The sequence below is a fragment of the Desmodus rotundus genome, chromosome 9, assembly GCF_022682495.2.
Source record: "Desmodus rotundus isolate HL8 chromosome 9, HLdesRot8A.1, whole genome shotgun sequence".
Lineage (NCBI taxonomy): Eukaryota > Metazoa > Chordata > Mammalia > Chiroptera > Phyllostomidae > Desmodus > Desmodus rotundus.
In genome coordinates, this window is record NC_071395.1 from 40,531,885 (window position 1) to 40,552,089 (window position 20,205).

General features: G+C 55.4%; 1 protein-coding gene across 4 annotated transcripts in view; it reads right to left on the reverse strand.

Annotated features, from left to right (window-relative positions):
- Positions 1-20,205, reverse strand: part of MLLT1 (MLLT1 super elongation complex subunit) — a 66,028-nt gene that overhangs the window by 2,860 nt on the left and 42,963 nt on the right. For 2 of the 4 annotated variants that reach the window (XM_053910975.2, XM_024568874.3), the window contains 8 exons: positions 17,747-17,890; positions 14,104-14,229; positions 9,690-10,244; positions 5,403-5,490; positions 3,265-3,373; positions 800-899; positions 365-436; positions 83-154 (listed from right to left, as the gene is read on the reverse strand). In XM_053910975.2, coding sequence (XP_053766950.1) covers positions 83-154; positions 365-436; positions 800-899; positions 3,265-3,373; positions 5,403-5,490; positions 9,690-10,244; positions 14,104-14,229; positions 17,747-17,890 — 1,266 coding nt within the window. The remainder of the gene's footprint in view (positions 1-82; positions 155-364; positions 437-799; positions 900-3,264; positions 3,374-5,402; positions 5,491-9,689; positions 10,245-14,103; positions 14,230-17,746; positions 17,891-20,205) is intronic. The other 2 variants (XM_053910977.2, XM_053910976.2) reach the window with 2 other exon arrangements.

Sequence of the window (20,205 nt, forward strand, 5' to 3'; positions counted from 1 at the left end):
GCACCCCCCGCCCCAGGGACTCATGTGTGACAAGCTGTGTGCTCCGCAGAACAAAGGGTAAGGGCGGGCTCTGTCCTAGTACCTGCTGCAGCACGTTGCGCTCCCGGAGGGCCATCAGCCTCCGGTGCAGCTCCACCAGTTCATCTGTGTAGGCCTGGAGGGTGCAGACAGACACTCAGCAGGTAGCCTCAGCCCTTCCAACCGCCCAACCCTGAGGGAACCCGCCCACGATCCTGCCCATCTCAGATGGGAACCTGGGATAGAAGCTGGCCTGGTGCTGCTGGGGCCAGCACCTCGGCGCATCTGGGCTACCTGTGCAGTTCTGGAGCCTCAGGGTTCCCCCCACCCCACCCGAGCCCCCCACCTTGTCATAGGTGCCCCTCTTGAGGATCTTCTCAGGCTTGCTGCAGGACTCTGGGCTTCTCCGGCCTGATGCCTGCAGGACAAACCCGGGTCTTCTCTCAGCTCTTACCTGCGTACCTGCCAATACCCCGCAGGTTCTCCAACCTCCCCAGGGCCACCACTGACCGTTGAGGGCCAGCCCAGACCTCTGAGGCTGGCTATCCTCCTTTCTCTGCCCTCCTACTCTAAGGGAAGCAGACATACCTCTGGGGCCTGGGGGTGAACCAAGCCTCTCTCTGAACCCACCACCCTAAGCCTGGGACCACTGGACAACCCCAGGCCTAAGGCCAATAAAGGCCCAGCCCTCAGCCCTGCCTCCAGGATGTGACTGAGACCTGCCCACCAGCATGACTTCCTCCTCTGGCCAGGAGTCCCCAGGAGTGTACCCTGGGCTCACCTTGCTATTGGGTGGTGGTGGCTTCTTGGCAGGAGGGGGCTCTCGGCTGGGCAGGCAGGAGTCGGCACTGTTGTCACTGTCGCTGTCACTGAAGCTCAACCTGAACAAGGAACGTGAAGCTCTGTCAGGCCTCCCGCCACCCTGCTGCTGCTGGACCTGTGCCTAACAATGGGAGACCCGTCCCTACGGGCCAAGCACACCCCCCTAGACCTCAGAGACCAATGTCACTTAGTTCTGGGCTGTCACTGCCAATGTCAAACAAAAAATGTTCTGGTGCTGCCTTCAAAGGGCAAAGAACCCAGAGCCACCGGCATGCACTCTAAGAGGCACATCCCCATGATGCAGGTCCTCTGGGGCCAGCAAGCAGGTGAGACACCCTGCAGGCTGGAAGGACAGGGATGTACTGGGTTCTGCTCCTTTCACGAGGTCCTGCTGCTACTCCTGCAGCAGGGGGTGGGGGGCACCCTGCAGAATTCCCCGAGGGGAACTGCACTTTCCCCCTCTGAGTGCTTTGGTCGCCAGGCTTCCTCAGTGACACAGGGGCATTCCCATCTGGGAGGCGCCCTGAACACGGTGTGTCTTGGTGGCTCAACCTCGAACCTAGTGGGGGCAGGGCCCTGGTGGGTCTTCAACCTGCCTCCATTTCCGCACCCATAAAATGAGGCCCTGGGAGCGCTGCACAGGGGAGGGTGGGCTCACAGCAACAATGGTCACTACTGTCTCAGGAGGCGAGGGCGTGACTGTCACAGTTCAGAATCCCAGGCTAGCCAAAATTGGGAAGCCCCTCTTTAGAGTCACGATTCTCTCTCACGATCTCAGTCTGAACAACACAGGCTGGTCCAGTCCTTTTGACTTTTTCCAAAATTTCTCACAGCACAGTGAGAGGATGTAGAGGAAGCAAATTCCTCTTCACTGCCCTCCCTCGCCCCGCCCCCCCCACCCCCCTGGGAATGGCCTACTCCCCTGGGGGCCTCCCTTGGGAGAGGCTCTCTCTGGGATGCCCAGGCCCTTATGTACACTTGGGCCTGATCCAGCAGGGGGAGCCTGACAACTGTTCCTCCCTAACACATCTGTAACACAGTGAACCCCGCCTGCTGCCTTCTTGCGCTGCCTAAAATGCCTCACTATGAAAGCAGTGCCAGGAATGCTGTATGAAACCTGGGTCTCGGGGGCTCCTGTCATACTTCCCTCCAAGGTCAAGGCTGTCGATTTCCTCAGGTAAACTTCTCCCACAGTAAGCACCAGGCCCTGGGGCCCCTGCTCTCCTGAGGCCCAGAGCTCTCTCTCCCCGACTTCCCAGCTGCAGATCACTCCAGTGGGAAAGGCAGGCCGTGTCTCCCTGTTGCCCAGGTGACACCACCTCATCAGTAGACCCAGGATCAGCCCCATTACCCTGCAGACCACTCCAGTCCCCCTCTTCCCAGGGCCTACCAGGCAGCAGCTGGGGGATGTGGCAGACTACGGGCCTCCCCAGGGAGCAGACCAGGATAAGATGGGGCTTGGCCAGCTCCTCCCAATGAGCTGCAGCACCTTCCTGACAGCTGTACCATGACCCTTGGTGCCCGGGGAAGCCGCACCCAGGCCTTCTATGTCTACCCCTGCAAAAGGATGCTTGAGATGCTGAAAGTTTGCTCCCTGTACCGCTGTGGGAGACCCTGCAGAACAGTACCCTCTCAGCTCCCTCCACCTAGTGTCCAGCAGGAGTCAAAGCCGAATGTTGACAGCACCAAACAGGCGAGGTTGTTGCCATTAACCCTGTCCTGGGAGACAGGCAGCCTCCTTCGGCCTGTCCGCAGCTAAGCGGCCACTTGAGAACTCTCCACAGCCACACGTTCCGCACGGTGGGTTTCACCAGCTACAGTGGCAGACTGCCTACGAGCACTGTCAGGCATCCCCGCGCCCAGTGGGTGTAGACTGGGTGCATGGTCAGGCTTAAAGGGCTGCTGAGGCCTGGAGGCCGAGGCCTCCCAGGGAGGAGGGGCTGAATCGGGGCCAAATCTGGGCTTACCAAGCCACTGACCCCTTCCTCGCCCCCACGACACACACATGGGGGGAGGGGAACAGTCCCAATGCCCCAAAACAGCGGAACCAGCCCACCGCCACCCATCCCCACCCCAACTTCTGCCTCAGATCAGCGCTGGCCCTAGGGCTGCTGGGCAATGCCTCTCCCCATTTCTCAGATGGCGACTAGACTTCTCTCCCTCAACATCCCACCCCTTCCTACCGTGCAGCCCACACCTACCAACGACAGGAGAAAGGATGACACCTAAGGTCCCTGAACTTCAGGAAACAGGAGAGACAGCCTGGCCTCTAGGCAGGGCACTGTCCAATAGGGTGCGGATGCTTCCTTTGCCCCCACCCCAGGACACTCCTGTCTTAGCCTCCCCTCTTTGAGGCCCCACAATCTGAGCAGAACCGCCAGGGTCCCCCACCCCCACCCAGCTCATCCCCACCAGCACAGGCACCTGGAATCCCTCCCTGCATTTGTCTTGCCAGCAGCCTCCTCGCCGGATGAAGAATCATCCTCGTCGGACTCCTCAGACTGCAGGTCCTCCACCATGGAGCGCAGAGGTCCTGGGGAGGGTGGTGAGGAAGAGGAGAAAAAGGAGGGAGGTCAGGGCTCTACCTGGGCCCTGTAGGGTCCCCTCCACCTCCAGGGCCATGTGAGCTTCTTGACACCACAACCTCCAAAATGTACCCACACAAATCCTCCTATGAAGTCCCTCTGGCCACATGGAGCCTGCCACCCATCCTCAAGGGCTGTCTCCAAGGCCACCCTCTGCCTAAGGGACCCTCTAACTCCCACGCCCCCTACCTTCCTGGCCCTGCTCACAGGCCTCTGGCCCCTGGCCTGAGGCAGGACCACAGGGTCCTTCCATTGCCAAAGGAGCAGCCATCCTCTGCTCCTAGCTCTTGAGATCAGAGCCTCTGCCTAGAGCCAGGACCAGCCAGCCTTGGGGAGGACAATATGGCCAGAACCTAGGGCCACAGAATCCCCCACCAGCCTGTGTGCCTACTCAAGCCTGCCCAGTGCCTCAGCAACTCCCTCCGCTGCTCCCAGCCCACCATCCTCCCCTTTCTCCAGAGGCACCGGGTTCCAGTCCCCTACAGAGGCATCTTTGGTTTATATTCCTGTTACCAAGGCAACAGAGGGACACAAAGCCCTCAATTACCTTGGTCACGTGATCCTGCTTCAGCAGGCTCCCCCTCCCTACCTCACAGATAAGAGCCCTTGGAGAGTCTGGGCTTCCAGCACCCATCCCCCAGGCCCCTCAGCAACTGCATGTCTGAATTCCAGGTTAAACGGGCCCCATCCTCCCTTATTCTCTCTTCCTCCAGCTTTTCACACCCCTCAAAAGAGGATTCCGGGAGCAGACTGTGGGTCCAATCTACCAGAAGAAACGTTTCTGGTTTGAGGGTGAGTGGCAGGGTGGACAGGGCTAGTGGGCTCCATGCCGCCCTTTTGCACCTGTGTCCTGCAGGCTGGGAGTGGCCAGGCCCACCCTGCACCTAAGGAAGGCCCTCCCTGATCTGGGGCAGCCAAGTGGGTCTTACATCCTTTCCCCCTAACAGCCTCCCCACTCCTGAGGTCCTGTGGGGAAAAGGCAGAAGTGCAGACTACTGAGTACCAGCCAGACCCACTTTTGAAGCAGAGCATTCCTGTCCTGACCCAGGAGAGCTATCTCCTGGGTAGGGCTGGCAAAGGAGCTAATGCCGCCTCTGTCTGGGAGGAGTTGGCGAGGAGGGTGTCTGGCTATGGATAGAACACAATTAAATGTACAAAATAGACAGGGGGAGGGTAAGAATAGTATAGGAAATGGAGAAGCCAAAGAACTTATGTGTACGACCTATGGACATGAACTAAGCGGGGGGATGCTGGAGGGAATGCGGGTACCAGGCAGAGGGGGAGAAAAGGGAAGAAAAAAAAAGAATGGGACAACTGTAATAGCATAATCAACAAAATAAACTTAAAAAGAACAGACTAAAGCAAGATTTAAAGACTCTTAAAGAGACTGAACTACTACAGAAGAAGCCATTTATACAATCAGAAAAAGTAAAACGTTACATATTTTGGAATCACACACACACACACACGCAAATTAGAAAGGGGCCCGTCTCCACTAGCCTGCAAGCACCAGCTCGTCATCAGCACAGCTCGAAGCCCTCGTCATACAGACAGAGCATCCTGAGGGCCCAGGGGACAGACTCTAGAAGGAGCAGCACTTCACACCATTTCTGCTTTTCTTTTCAATACACTTTCCCCAAGCTCCTACAGCCTATGAGTATGGCTCTCTGGGGGCCCAGTCTAGGCAAGCAGTAGCATACTGGAAAAATGCTCAGGGTAAGTTCAGCTCAGGCACGAGGCTCCTGCCCTCCCCATCACCCCCAGCCCTGGGGCAAGGTGTCAATGGGTTTTTTTGGCAGTGGCAGCAGCTGTCAGACCCTGTTGAAGCTCAGGCATGAAGTCACCAGAAATTACTCGTAAACCTCTCTGACTGGACAATAAACCCAGACTCCACCAGCCTCCATGCGGCGTCAGGGGCTGCTCCCACAGCAGTAAGCCACAAGAAATTTCCTGTCTCTCTCCTTCACCATTACTCACCTTGACTGTGGTTCTGAGACGGCTCAAAATCCGAATCCGAACTGGAGTCGGAGCTGGAGCTGGAGTTGGATGGGCTCGACTGAGCAGACTTCACCCCACAACACGGGTGGGTGGCACAGCGGGGAGAAGACAGGAATAACATTTCAGTTCAGGGAAAAGGAGTGGACAAGAAATGCGCTCCGAGAGCAGCGACACCAGACAGAGTCTGCCCCCAGATACATGCTCAGAGGGTGCCAAAGGCACCAGGCCCAAGGCACACAGGGGGGCCCTGCACACACACTCCCGAGAACACGGCCTCCCAGGTCCCCGGGCATGCAGGCCCTAGCCCCAGGGCACCACCATTTTGCATGCCACACGCATGGCCTTTCTTTTTCCCACTGAGGAACTTCGAATTTCTAGTGATTTCAGGAGAACCTCACATCACGTCGCTGGTTTTGGGGGAACTAGGCTCTCTATGAAAGGGAGGGGGTGGCATATCTCTCTGTGGGCCCTGCCTTCCTCCTCCTTGTGAGGGTAAGAGCTGGCGATGGGGGCTGTGGTGCCGTGGGGAACAGGAAAGGTGGGTGCAGAGACCTAGCTTCTCATTCTGCCCCTTGTCTCCCCCTCAGCCAATCCCAAGGCTGAGTGATGACAAAAAGCTCTCTCCCTGCCACGTGCTGCCATCACCCACCAGATGCCCTGAGGTGATGATCAGTGTGTGTATGTGACAGGCAGCTGAACACAAGGTGGACTTGAGCCTGGCCCCATCACATCTCCCTCTTCCCCCTGCAGCCATCCACCCTGACTCAGCCACCAGGGGGCAGTAAAAGCTAAATCCAGGCCACTAGGCCTTAGGATACCTGGGGGTAAGATGAGGAGGGTTGCACCTCCCTGAGTGAGAAGGAACTTGTCACTGCAGACCCCTATTCAGGAAAGGAGCCTCTGGCCTCCCACATGGAGCACCATGCTAGAACAGGGGCCTTGGTTCCAGCCAACCAGCAGTTCGGAAGATGCATATGGCAGAGCAAGCCACGGGTCTATGGCACTGGCTCTGAAGGGCAGAGGGACAGAGTCTCTGCCCTGCCAGTCTGCCCTGGACTAGAGTTCCCCAGACACCTGGGAGGCTGCTTCACCCCCAGCAAGCCTGTCCTCAGGGTGGGACCATCTGGAGAAATGGAACGCCTTGAGCGCTTGGGACCAGCCACCCTGGGGTGCCTGCCCTTGGCGAGAAGAGGGGGGACCAGGAAACAGGAGAGGCACCTTACAGTGCCTGCTCAGTCCTGGCATGGGTCATGTGAGAGGAGACCCCAGGAAAGCAGGGGCTTAGCAAAGTCCCTCCTTATGATCCTTGGGCCCAGGGCAGCTCCCAGCCCGCAGAGGGGACCCAGAAAGCCTCAAGTCTCTGCTCATTCAATAGACCCAGAGAGTGATCGGACCATCTGGGGACAAAACACTTGTCACCTGAAGAGTTAAGGGGCCTCTTTTCTAGAGTTTACCTGGGCCGAAATCACCAGCTCCAGGCCCTGCCACCAGGTCCCTGCTGATGCCCCTGACTCACATGCCTCCAAGCTGGAGAACCCTCCAGGAGAAACCCAGCCCAGATTACCATCAACCACTGTCCACTATAGGGGTGCCACAAGACCAGTATGTCCCCCAAACCCCCAACAATGGGCCTGGAGCCTGGTGGGCCCTTTAGCATGCGGATTTAAGCTCTAATTCTGGTTCAGGGATCTTGGTTCTGACACTGGCTTTGTCACCAACTGGCCAAGGCCATCCTCAGATTTGAGACTCAGTACCCTCATCTGTAAACGCTGCCTTGCGGCCCCTGCTAAGTGTGTGTGCCAGCTGCCAGCACGTGGAGGCAAGTGCCCACCATGCCTCTGCTGTCTAGGGGAGAGAACCTGGAACCAGGGGCATGAGCAGAAGGGCCCGTGAGACTGGCACAGAACAGAAGGGCCAGGCCAGGAGCTCAGGGCAGCATGGTAGGGAAGGGGTAGGGGAGGCCAGCAAGTTAGATGAGCTCAGATGCATCTGCCCCTTTTCCTTCCACACAAACCCAAGGGGTGGAAATGGTTTCCACCCAAAGCCTAGAGGTGTGGGTCCAAAAGCCCATGAGGGGTCATTGTGAGTGCTACTGACGAGTGCCAGTGCTCGGCACATGCAGTGTCCAGCAGGAGGACAGAGGGGCCTGTTGTGCTCTCAGCACTCCTGCTCATGACTGAACAGAACCCCGTGGGCCAAGGAGGCCACAGAGAAATAGCTGGAGGAGCAGGGGCCTTGGCCTGGGGACTTGGACAAGGAGCCCCCCAACCCCCTCTTGGCCAAGTGGGAGAAGGCAACTCAGAGCTTTGAGAAGGCAGCTCATAGTCAGAGCTTTCCAGTGGTGACAACCCATGTGGCCTCCAGGGTGATATGGCCTGAGATGGTCAAGGAAGGCTGGGAGGTCCAAATATGAAAGGCTATTTTGCCTTCCCCATATAGATGTCTGTGCCTTGCCAAGGTCCTAGGGTTGGAAAATGTCATTGAGTCACAGTCCTGCAGGCCTAGAGTCTCCCAGGAACCCCACTGGTGGCCCAGGTCTCACATCTGCACGGACCTTGAGTGGCTAAAGCTTGTCATTCAAAAGTCTCTCAGGGCTGTGATGCACTTCAGCCAGGAGAAGCCCCCCAGGCTTCCACAAAACTCCAGCCTCAGGTCAAAGGTACCCAAGACTGTAGACACCAGACATCCAGCCCACGGAGCAGCAGCGCCAGGGGGAGAAGGCTTCCAACACGGCACCCAAGTCTCTCAATGATCACAGCTGGACGCCAGTGTGGACACCTGGGGCATCAGGCAAAGCCCCCATCTCTCACCCAGTGAAGGAACACCAGCATTGGGTGCAAAAGGGCCACACCTGGAAGCATCTAGGGTGGAAAGGAAGGAAAGGCACTTGCCCAGAGCTCCAGATGCTGAGCGGATGACTCATGATAGACCAGGGTGCTATTTAGTATCCAAAGAACTTGCAACAGCTAAACAGGATACTGAGATGGCCCTGGGTGGCCAGGAGGCTTCCAAATAAGAGATGTTCCAAGGTCTTGCTACCTTAGGTTCATTGGCAGACAGTGACTCCTGGCTGTGAGAAATGCTGGGCACATGGCGTCACCAGCCCCATGTGCGTCCCCTACGCCAGTGGCGTGCTGTTACCCATGGACTGAATTGTCACCCCCAGCTCTGTTGCCTCTGACGGGGTAACCCCCTGGAAGCCACATACTTATGACATTGGTGTTGCTGATACAAAATAGCTCTAGTTTCATCTCTGGGAGTCACTTTCAAAGTCCCAATGGAGCCCTGAGCAGCAGAGCTAGAGGCAAAACTTCAGCCTTTGAGAGTGAATGAAGATCTGGAAATAGCAAAAGGCCACTGAGCGCTGGTGTGGTGCTACAGGTAAAGAGGTCACTCATTCACCCATCCATCCATCCAGGCACCTGTTCTCCGACCACCAGATGCCAATCACAGTACTCAGAAGAACATCATCACCTGAGGCCCCAGGGAGGTCTGGCCACCCAGTCCGCAATCTGGCTGTGGGCTCCTTTGTGGTTCCAGGGGTCTCTCATGGCAACCTGCAGAGAGCTACCTGGAAACACTGCTGCAGCAGGAGCCCAGCGCCTCTCACAGTGACAGGATGCTGCTCCCGCAAAGGGGCTCTGGCCCACACTTAGAAAACGAGCCTTGCCTAGTCAAGATCCCTGTGTCCGGCTGCATGAACAGGAGTGGACAGGCGGTAGGGCTGGTGAGGCCTCAGGCTCCACTGGCTGTCTGGGAAGGGAGCTGGGTGAGAGGCTCAGTGGCCAGCGTTAAACTTCCAGACTAAGGAGAGCAGGATGGAGACACAGGCCTACTCTGCTGGCAAAGCAAGCAAATTCCCTGACAGACCAACCATGTGGTGGCTGGGGAAGGGGTGACAGTGAGACACACTCACTCACCCTGACCCCAAAGCAGCCATTAAGACCCTGGGCCATGCAATGGGCTCCCAAGGTAAAGAACCTGGAACCCAGGTATCAGACTATGATGCTTTACCAGAACCACCCTTCCCTAAGCACTATTTCCAGAGTTCTCACAGGCAGGCTTTATCACCCTTGACAAAAGGGGAACTGAGGCTTAGTGAGGTGTTCAGGTGTGCCCAAAGCTACAAGGAGCAAGGGGGAGCCCTGTGCCTTGGATCACAGACTCCTCACCTATCCTTTGGGCCAATAAGGCTTCAACGGTTCAGAGCCGGGAAAAACGATGAGTACGGGGTGAGGGGACTAATGGGGAAAGGCGGTACCTCACCTCCGTCTTGAAGGAGGCCTCATCCTCCGAGTTGGACTCCTCCACCTCCAGGGGCTTTTTGATCTCCCGGGGCTCACTCTCGGCCTTGATCTTTTCCACTTTGACACTGCCCTTGTCCTTGGCCGACTTTTTGTCTGAGAAGGAGGAAGACGAGGTGCGGGGCGAAGTGCCAGGGGTGCTCCTGGACCCCTTGGAGCTGCTCTTCTTCTGTTTTTTGGCACTGGGCTTGGGTGAGTCGGCGGCAGCTGGCCGCTTACTGGAAGACTTGGATTGGGGTGGTGGCGGGGGGCCGCCCTTGGGGGACAGGCTCTCCAGTTTGGTCTCCTTCAGGGCCATCTTGGGCTCCTTAAATGCAGCCTTGGGTGGCGGGGCCTTCTCCTCTTTGGGTGGCCGGCCCTCGACCAGCTTCCGTGCTGTGTCCTTTGCACTCCGAGCCTGCTCACGCTCTGGCTCCTTGGAGGGGCCCTTGCTCTCTGAGTCTTTGCGTGGCCGCTCCCGGTGCTCCTTGGCCGTCTTGTGGGTCTTGCAGGCCTTGCCGCTCTCCCTGCTGGCATCCTAAAATGTTGGGTGGGAAGGGAGAAACAGTCAAATGGCATCTCAGGTCGCCCTGCTCCACCTCCCCCGACCCCTACAAATTATAATCCACCTGATTCAGACTCAGCTAGAGAAAATCTTCCAAAAAGCGAAAAAGTAAGGCAGCAGGTGAGAGTTTTAAATGGAGCTGTCCCTTTAAACTACTAGGAAGTGTCAGCAGGTCCCAGGCGACTGCAGGCTAAGACTCCCCTCTGAATTGAACTGATATTCCCTGAGGGATTCAAGAAGAGCAGACGTGAGTCAGACAACGGTGGCCACACAGACCCCTCCCGCTCCGACACCTCGCAGCTCCCCACTGGGGGTGCTGGCAGGCGGTATCCCCTTTTCTGTCCCCACCACAGAGCCTGTGTGTCTCTTGCCTGGTCATCCCAACTCAGCCTGTCTGGCGAGGCATAATGGTTCTTTCAGGACCACAGTCAGCACCCCCTGACCACCTGCTGGGTTCCCAGGCACTGTGCAGGACCAAAAAGCTCCTGACTTTTTGGAACTGAAGCTGCCTGAGCAGCTTTTCTACAACATGTGTGGCTCCTGGGAAATTCAGAGGGTTTAGGGTGGATCAGCCAGGTCATGGAGCTCTAGCTGGGGACAGAGGCAGAGAGCAGCCCTGCTCCAGGCTGCCAGGAAAGCTGGGCCAGATGATGACAACCTTGTGCACCAGTGCTTCCTCCCAACAAGGGCAAGACCACCTACCTCAACAGTGATGACAGAGCGCACTCAATCATGGAGGCTACAGCCACCCCCCACAGGGCACGTCCGTTGAGTAGAAGCCCAGTTTGACACCTTGTTTGCCTCCTCCCTGGCAACATCCCTTTATCACCCAACACGTCCAGGGTTGCTGGACAGGTGCCTGCTGCTGTCAGCTGCCATGGGCTCTGCCCCCCATTCTGTCAGCTAGATGTACGGCTGGGCTCAGAGGCTCTCCAGTTTAAAGCTCACCAGGAAACCAACACCAGCCAGACCCTGGGGGTGGTATGCACCACCTCAGGTGGCCACACTTTACCAGCTTACCCAAGTGCCGAGGGGACAGGCAAGCCAGCTAAATGCCCAGCAGCGAGGCCTCTGCTTCCTGTTCTCCTGACCCACAATAAACAGCTACAGGAACTGATGGCACAGCCTTGACCACCCTGGATCTACTTGGTCACTATCTTCTTGCAAATCCACGACCCACATCAGTGCCAAAGGTTCAGAAACAGCCTTGTGTGGCCATGGGCTCCTACTGCCTCTCTGGAGAAATAAACACCAGCCCCTGGCCCTTCTGTCTCCAGGGCAGTGAGGAGAGGTACTCACACCACAAGCTCCCACCTGACCATCTAAAGGGGTGTTGCCATTGGGGCTGGTGTATGGAATGGGGCCAGTCCCTGGGGGCTGCATTCCCCAGCAATCTGCTCCCCTGAGGAGGGAGGCAAAAAGAAGACCCCCCCCCATGCAATTCCAGTCTCCTCTCGAAGTATCCATGCATCCCCTAGGCCACAGGAGCTGGCCACAACTCCAAGAAGCAGGGCAAGAGCGCACCCAATGGGCATGACTGCCAAAGGCCTCAGTACGGTTCCATTTCCCCAGACCTGGGGTCAGCTGAGCCTCCGCTGCCACTCTGGGCCTGTCCAGCAAGCAGGGGCCTTCCAAGCAGCGGCTCTTCACCTGGGGGTCCGCATAGGTGCTCGAGACTGGGCTGAAATCACACACTAAGTTCTGAGAGTAATGTGGATGTTCCCAGGGGTGAGGACCCCTCACAGTCATGTTCTCAAAACTGTCGATGGTTTGAATATGGCTAAGAACAAAGTTGTGGAGAAAGATCACCCAGGCCAAGTGGCTGACATCACACAGGCAGAAGCTTCAGGTATGCAAGTCCAGGGGTACTCTTGGGTGGGGACCAAAGGGAACATTATCCTTGAAGTATGAGCCCTCAGGGGTCTCACTCCTCACCTAGGAGGCTCCAACTCCTGTCTTCCATGCTACCCGCCCAGGAGCCATAAGATGGGGACAGACCACCAGTGACCAATCTGCCTAGGGCCACAAAAGCCATACTCTCCAGCTACCCCCAGGGTGGGGACCCTGGCAAGCTGGGCCCTGCATGACCAACCCCTTTCCCCAACTGCCCGGCCCCTTCTGCCTAGATCATGTGACCTGGCAATCAGACTCTTTGGGTCCAAGCAGCAGAGAACTAATCTGGGGGGTACAGCCGCAACTCAAAGGAAGGTCCTCATCTGAAAGAAGAGGCTGGCGCACAGGCCTTACCCTCCTAGAAGAGCAGAGTGAGGCTGTCAACTCAAAAGCCAGGACTGGATAATAGACAGAGGAGGCTTCCAGCAGAGAAGAACCCGCCTTGTGCTGCCTGAGAAACCAACATAGAAAAGAGCCTCCTAAGCCATGCCACCCAAGCGGCTGGATAAAGATTCTGGGACAAGTTGGGATGGAGACCAAGGATCCTGCTGACAGGCCTCTGAGCCTAGCACATACACCCATCTGGCCTGGGGACTCCTGGGGGGTTGTAAAGACACTCCAGTGAGAGAGGCCAAGAAGCAGCCCCCACAGATGCAGCTCCACTGGCCACAGAAGCATCCTTGCCACCTGCAGGGCATCTCTCCATGGGTGATTCACAAGTGACACATAGAGAAGAAATGACAAGTGCTACCCTTTATATTGTGCATGGATTTCCAAACAACTGTGAGTGGCTGAAAGAGAAACTGCCAAGATCTCTAGCAAGAATTTCTCTTCCATTGGACCTCTACGAGACTCAGGAAAGGTGGGCTAGAAGACTGGCATGGGGAAGACCCTTAGAGCTGCACTCCATACTTAAGACTCTGGCCTTATACGTCTCAAGGGCTTAAGTGAGATGAAAGTGAGGATTTCAGAGACTGACTGGCCCGAGGAAAGTGCCAGAAATACCCTGCCTGGTTGATGTGGCTCTCCTCCAGCACTGCTGATGAGTAAGGCTGTAATTTGGCCTGAGAGTTCAACCTGTCCCATCTGGGGTGCCCCAGGCCCATAACACCCAACAGGTGAGTGAAGCAAGAGAAATGCAAAGATGAGAAGTGGATAAACTTGTGGGGTCGGTGATGCAAAGACACGCTGCCCTGAGAGCCAGAGGGAACCTGGCCTCTGGGACACGAAGCTGTGTAGGTGGCTGCAAGGGAACGAGACGAACACTCAGGAATTTATGTGTACAGTGTGACACCATCAGAAGGTCTCTGGTGGCTACTGTGGGATGATTCAGAGGGTGGTCTCAGGAAGGCTGACGGGGCTGAGAGAAGATGATAAAACATTTGTTCTTGGGGGAAATCAGCTCACTTACCCACACTGGTTCTACCTGGACCTTTCCCCAATTAACTTTCTCTGCCAGGAGCTACTGCCAAAGAAAGAAACCAAACCTGGAATAGCCCAGGAAAGAAGCACCCAGCCCTGGTGGACAGAGCACCCTGGTTGCACTCAAAAGGCCTGAGAAGGTAGGCAGTGGTGGCTGCAGGGGACACACTCTGTCCAGGCTCCCAACTATGAGAGACTATCTTGGGTCTTGACTGAATGGTCCTAATCCCAATGACTTGACAGGATGGGGGAGGATGGGGAAGGCTCTCTGGCCTCAAGAGGAAGAGGGTGAAGAGCCTGTGATTATTAGGCTGTTTTACACACTCCGGGAGGGGCCAACCGTTCTGACTAAGTGGCAGAGAGCAGCCACAGGGAGCACAGAAGGCTCCAAGAGGAAGATGCCAAGGGAAAGAGTCCGGGTATGGAGGGTCCAGCTCTGCAGAGGGAGCACCCTGAGCCCAGGACCCTCTGCTGGGCCCCAGTGCTCCCATGTGACTGGGCCTTCCACCTCACTAACCTTGGAGCCGTGGGATGGTTTGGTCTTCTTGGGGTCAGAGAAGGCAGAGAGTGGAATTGTGGGTAACATGGGGTAGTCAGGACTGGGCCTGGACACCGTTTCTGCTCCTTCGGGCATTACCATCACCTAGTGATAAAGAAGAGACAGATGTTATCAATGAGCAAGGAGGCAGGCTGGATATCCGATGGGCAAGAGGAAGCTGGCTTGCGGGAGTGCGGCTAGAGGTATCCAAGCTTCCTCCTAGGGGAGGGGGCCAGAGAGAGCCTGGATGTCACTTTCCCAAAAGAGTCAAAGACATTTCCTCCATGAGAGTCTGGGTGCTGAGTGTTCAGAGTGAAGCAGGCTCACAGTGAGAGCAAAGAGAAGCAGGGTCCCAGGATGGCTGGGGCCAGGTGCAGTTGGCACAGTCTCGAGTGGTGGGCCCTGGGCCAAGAAGAATGGCGGTGTGTTTGAGAAGCACAAGGAGGCAGCTATGGCCAAAGCTGGCCTGCGTGCTGCAGTTAAGAAAGATCAGAAGCATGAAGGCAAGAAGCCAGGCAGACACCCACTCCGGGAAGGCGTGCAGTGGAGAAAGCAACTTCTGCTGGACATGCGTGTGGTGACTTCGCCAGGTCCCACATCTCCTGGGGGAGCCTCACTCCTCCACTCTGGTGAATAAAGTTGACTGAAGCAGAGCAAGCAGCAAGGCCAAGGCAGGAGGGAGCTGCACAGGGGCAGGCCCAGTTCTCTGCAAAAGCCACCTTGCTGGAGCCTGCAGGAGAGGGGCATGAGCTCTGCCCTTTGTTAACTACTAGGAGGAGGAAGGGCCTGGGCTCCTGCCAGGAGGTGCTCCCAGAAACGCCTGCCCAGGTCCAGTGAGGCTCCTGTGGCACCTGCTGAAGGGAGAGAAGACCCAGGGGCAAGTTCTCAAAGGTTTGACACTGGAAGTTCACATTATTAGTGGTCAGCCACTCAGAGTGACCTTTCTAGATGGCAACAAGACAGAACAAAAGAATAAAGTTCACATTAAAAAAAGAAGGAAAGAAAGAAGGAAAGAAAAAGCATCTAGCTTTAATAACCTTGAGCGCCTAGGATCCTTGACGAGCCCAGCCTTTCATGTGAGGAGGCTGAAGTAATGCCCAGTCATGGTCACGGGGACACTGGTTTGAAAGGAGGGCATCGGAGCCCTTCATGCCACTCCAGCCCCCACCCCCGACTCTGAGGCAGTGAGGCCCGAGGCCGAGTTGCTCATCAGAGCCCGCCTCACCACAACACCCTTAACCACACACCCAGAACCCGGATGACCCTGGCAGCATGCCTGAGGACCACCAGGTCTCAGGAAATTGCCACGCTCTAAGGCCAGCAAGGACACGCACGGGGTTAGAGGTGACTGACAGCCCAACCGAGGAGAGCAGACAAGTCCCCTCAGAGGCATGGGTTCGTTCCCTCAAGGACCGTGCTTTCTCCCTTCGTTTTCATTTCTCTTCTCTCATTCAGAGAAATGTCCTAGACTGACACCACGCCAGGATCCTACAGGAGGTGCAGGCCTCGCGTCTTTCTCTCCGTTCTAACAGCCTTTTGGAAAACAGGTAAAGTGAATAAATGAATCCGCTTCCACCTCCAGCACAGAGCCTCACAGGGATTCGCCTCGTGTATAGAAACACAGACCCTCGCCACCAATGGGGCACAGGACAAGACACAATGCTGAGGGGACAGGCATGGCTGGCCTCTGTCCAGAACGTGACCAAGCCACTCTGGTCACCGCTGAGGAAGTTTCTGAACCTCGGGTGAGGAATTACAGAACTCACATGCCCCCCAGTAAGGGGCAGCAGAGAAAGCAGTTCTCATCCACTTACAGATCGGACGGTCCTCCAGTTCTTCTAGCACGAGCATCGACACAGGCAGGTCTGTGGTCACCTGCCACCAGATGGCAAGTGCCTGCCTCACTGGGAACACTCAGAGCTCCAGACTGGCTATAAGGGCCACAACTCAGGTCTCGGAGCAACTTTCCCATAAAGGTTCCAGGCTGCTCCTAAGACCAGAGAGCACTGTTCCTGCCACCAGCCCAGAGCCAGCCCCAAACTCCCACAGCCCCAAAAGGCAAGAACATTCCTGTCCAGACCTCTGGGCAGCCCTCACCAAGGGTGAAAAGTGCCAGGCAGAGACCACCATGTCACCACCCAAGGGCCGCACTCTCCTTTCCTTTCTCCTGGGCTGGCCCGTCCCCAACTGCAAGGTAGACCTGCCATCCCAACCTCGCTCCCTCAACTTCTCATGCCTCCTCCTCCTCCCCCACCCCTCCAGTTTTATAGGGTTAGATGATGCATACTGAGCCTTCATCACTGCACAGCAAAGAAAACCTCTTGATGCAAGGAGCAGAGGAGAATAGTCCCTTGGTCCTCGAGTTTGAAGAGGCCCATGGGATGCTGACTGTCTGAGTGTCTAGCTCTCTGAGATATGACTATAGAAACTTTGGGTAACACCACAGGGAAATAATATGGAAAGCAAGGTGCACACAGAGCTGAGAAGAACTTGCTGAACCTGGAAACCCCTCCCCACTTCTCCTTTGTTCTTCCAGAACTCCCAGGCAAACTTCAGGACAAGTGTCTATGGCAACTGATTCCAACACCTTCCTGTTCTGTTACCAAACTCCACCAGCAATCACATGTTAGGTCTAAATCCCAGACTGATCCTTTATCAGGGACATGGGAGGAATCACTCAGACTTCCTGCAGTAAATACGTAACTGCTTACTAAATGAAATGAAGAGGAAAGGCCTACTCCCTCGATCAAAGAAACTCAGTCCAAACTCCTTGTACTCACACCCCCTCAACACACACACACACACACACTAACTCACGACCTGAACCTGAACCCTCCACTACAGGCACTGCTGGGAGGGCAGCAAATGCTCAGTGGCTTTGGGTCACTAACAGGTGGCTTTGGGACGTCCTGTGTCCTCAGCCTGCGCCTCCCTCAGCACACACAATCCAGCCTGCAGCCAAATGCCCCGCCGCCTCCACAACCACCCATCCATAAGCACCAAGCACCCCACCCACATTCTCCAAGAGCTGACACATGCTCCTGGCACTCTGCCACCACACCAGGACTGTTGGTCACACGACTCACTGCAGACACCTAGGATCTGAGGGCTGACACCTTCATCTAGCCTCACAAGGACAGAACTGCTAGGCAGAGTGCATCACTGGGGACCCTGGAGAGAGCTGCTGCTGTTTCCCTAGGTGACGGGGCTTCAGCATAGCCTTGCCAATCCGGTTAAAAGCTGGCTCCAGCGTCTCACCATGCTGACAGGATGGCCTCACACCCATTCTTCTCCCCACCCCTTATGGAAGAAAATGCTAATTAATCACAGCCAACCAAGAAGCTATGGGGATAAATAGCGACTGGTCATTCCCAGCTAACAACGCCCCAGCACAGACTCAGGGCACCTGGGTCCTATCCTGCACTGCCAGGTGCTACCTGTATAACCTGCCCTCCTGGATACCAGGTAGGTGCTCAACCACAGGCTGGAGAGACACGTCCAGGAAATCCTAAGGCACTCCCCAGCACCAAGGCTGCCACCACAGGGAGCAGAGATGGATCCACGACAGAGAAACTGCACCCGTTCAAGCAGGCACAGTGCCCACCCGCTCCGGCACACTCACCCCTCCAGCCATCAGGAGCTTGTACCGGAACTCAATGGTGGGGTTGTTGAAGGTGAGCTTCTCACAGCGCAGGTGGTTTACGGGCGGGTTGCCCTCCAGGTTCAGGAACAGGTCATAGGTGAAGCAAACCTTCCTTGGCTCCTCCTTAAATAATGAAAAGAAGGAAGTCCATTTCAGAGGATGGACAGGAGACTACAGGGACAGACACGAGACAGAGGCAGATGTGTGCCCCCCACTGCAAGCCCCTACTCTTCTTTCTCCATTGCTTGGCTTCCATTTCTCTCTGTTTGCCTACTTCTTGTCCACGCAGTTATCCAAAATGAATTAGCTTACTCTTCGCAGAGTACCCAGCAAAGCAGGCTTCACAACAGCAGCAAAGATCAGCAAAGAGCTCTCAGATCATTAATGGAAATATTCTTGCTAATGGCATATACAGCCCCCACGCACATACTCCCCCTTAAGCCCTTACGGTATCCGCCAATAAATGGAGAAACCAAGGCCAGACACACAGCTGCTAAGTGACAGTGCTGAGACCTGACTACAGGCTCTGAGGCCCATTATCCTAGAGCCTTGACCTATCCCTTTCCCAGAAGGAAAATTTCTCCGAAGATACACAAACCACCAATAAGCACACAAAAAGATGTTCATGATTAGATGTTCATTAATCATGAGGAAAATGCAAATCAAAACCAGGAGATACCACCTCACACTCATTAGGATGATGAGTATTAAAACATAAAAATAAAAAATATATAAAAAACACAAGTGTTGGTGAGGACATGGAGAAACTGCATTCTCATGCATTGCCAGTGAGAAGGAAAACTGGTGCCATCACTTTGGAAAACAGTCTGGGAATTCCTCAAAATGTTAAAAAGAATACCTCCCTTTATGACCTATATCATCTCCCCTAGATATATACCCAAGAGAAATGAAAACATACTGCACAAAAACTTGTATGTTCATGTCCATAGCAGCAGGATCCACAGCAGCTCAAACTGAAAACAACCCAGTGCCCACTGACAGATGAATGGACAGCACAACATGGTCCGTCCAGAGGAATATTACTCAGCCACGAAAAGGAGTGAAGCACTGACACTTGCTACATTGTGGATGGACCTTGAAAACACAATGCTCAATGAGTGAAGCCAGACACAAAAGGCCACACAGTGTGTGGTTCCATGTATGTGAAATGTCCAGAACAGGCACATCCACAGAGACAGGAAGTGGATTCATGGGTGCCAGGGGCTGGTCAGGAGGACATAAAAGCTAACTGCTGAAGGGCGCAGGGTTTCTTTCTGGGGTGATGAAAACATTCTGGAATTAGAAAACTGTTGCACAATACTGTGAAGATACTAAAAATTACCAAATTTGTATGCTTTAAAAAGGCACCTTTTCTGGAATGTAAATTATACCCCAATTTTTTAAAATGCTCTCCACTGGGAGAGAAAAAACTAGGAGTATGGGATCCTCCTCAGCAACTCAAAGGAGACTCGAGACAGGTCAGTCGAGGAGGGGAGGGGGAGTGAAGTGGCTGAGCCCCTCACACAGGCATTTTCACGCCTTTTCTTCCCTCAACCCTGGGGAGAAGGGGGCAGAGACCAGCTTGGCAGTCTGGCCACACCTCCTCAGCCTCCCCAGAAAGGCCTGCATGGTTCACATGAGCAATGCCAGACTTTTTGAAATGTGGTGAATAGGTGACACCTGAAAGTGGGAACCAGGAGCCATGTGTCCACTTCTAAATAAAGGGGACAGGAGTGGGGTCCTTCAGTCTACCTGGACGACTTTTTTCCCCCGTTCAGGCCACAAAGGCAGAAGGCACACCTGTCCCATGAAGCAGCCACAGACCCTGGCCTTCCAGGAGCCGCGAGTCTTGTGAGACCAGTAAACCAGTGCTCTTCAGCCACTGCCGGTCAATGTGGCGACACTGACCTTGCCTCTTCCTACAGCCCCTGGTCTCAGGATGCAGGGGCTCTACCCTCAGCTCATCTAACCCAGGCTTGGGAGTGTTCCTCTTGTCCAAGGTGGGGTGATGAAATATAAGGGGGGGGGTGTGTCAGCCTAGGGAAGGCTTTCCTTCTCAAATCAAAAATAAAGGTGCAGGGACAAAGTCTCAGCACCTCTCTTCTTCCTGCCAACCTGTGTGGTGCATGCAATTTCAACCACAGGAGGACAACAGAAGAAACTATGAGAGTCTCAAGTAGACAGTCCTGACATCCTGGAGCTGCTGCCCCAAGGCCATCAGCAGCCTGCTGACGTCTAGTCAAGAAGGTGTCCCTCTGTGCTAGCCCTGTCTCATGCCCACCCTTATAAAGGCACCTGTCACAAAGGGCATGTCTGCTCACCAAACTGGGAAGTTCTTAGAGGCAGGGGCTCTGGGGACTCCTGTCTTACCCCTGCCCCAGGTGCCGGCCCAGGGAAGGTGCTCCATATTTGCCAAAAGAATGAAATGAGAGGATGGA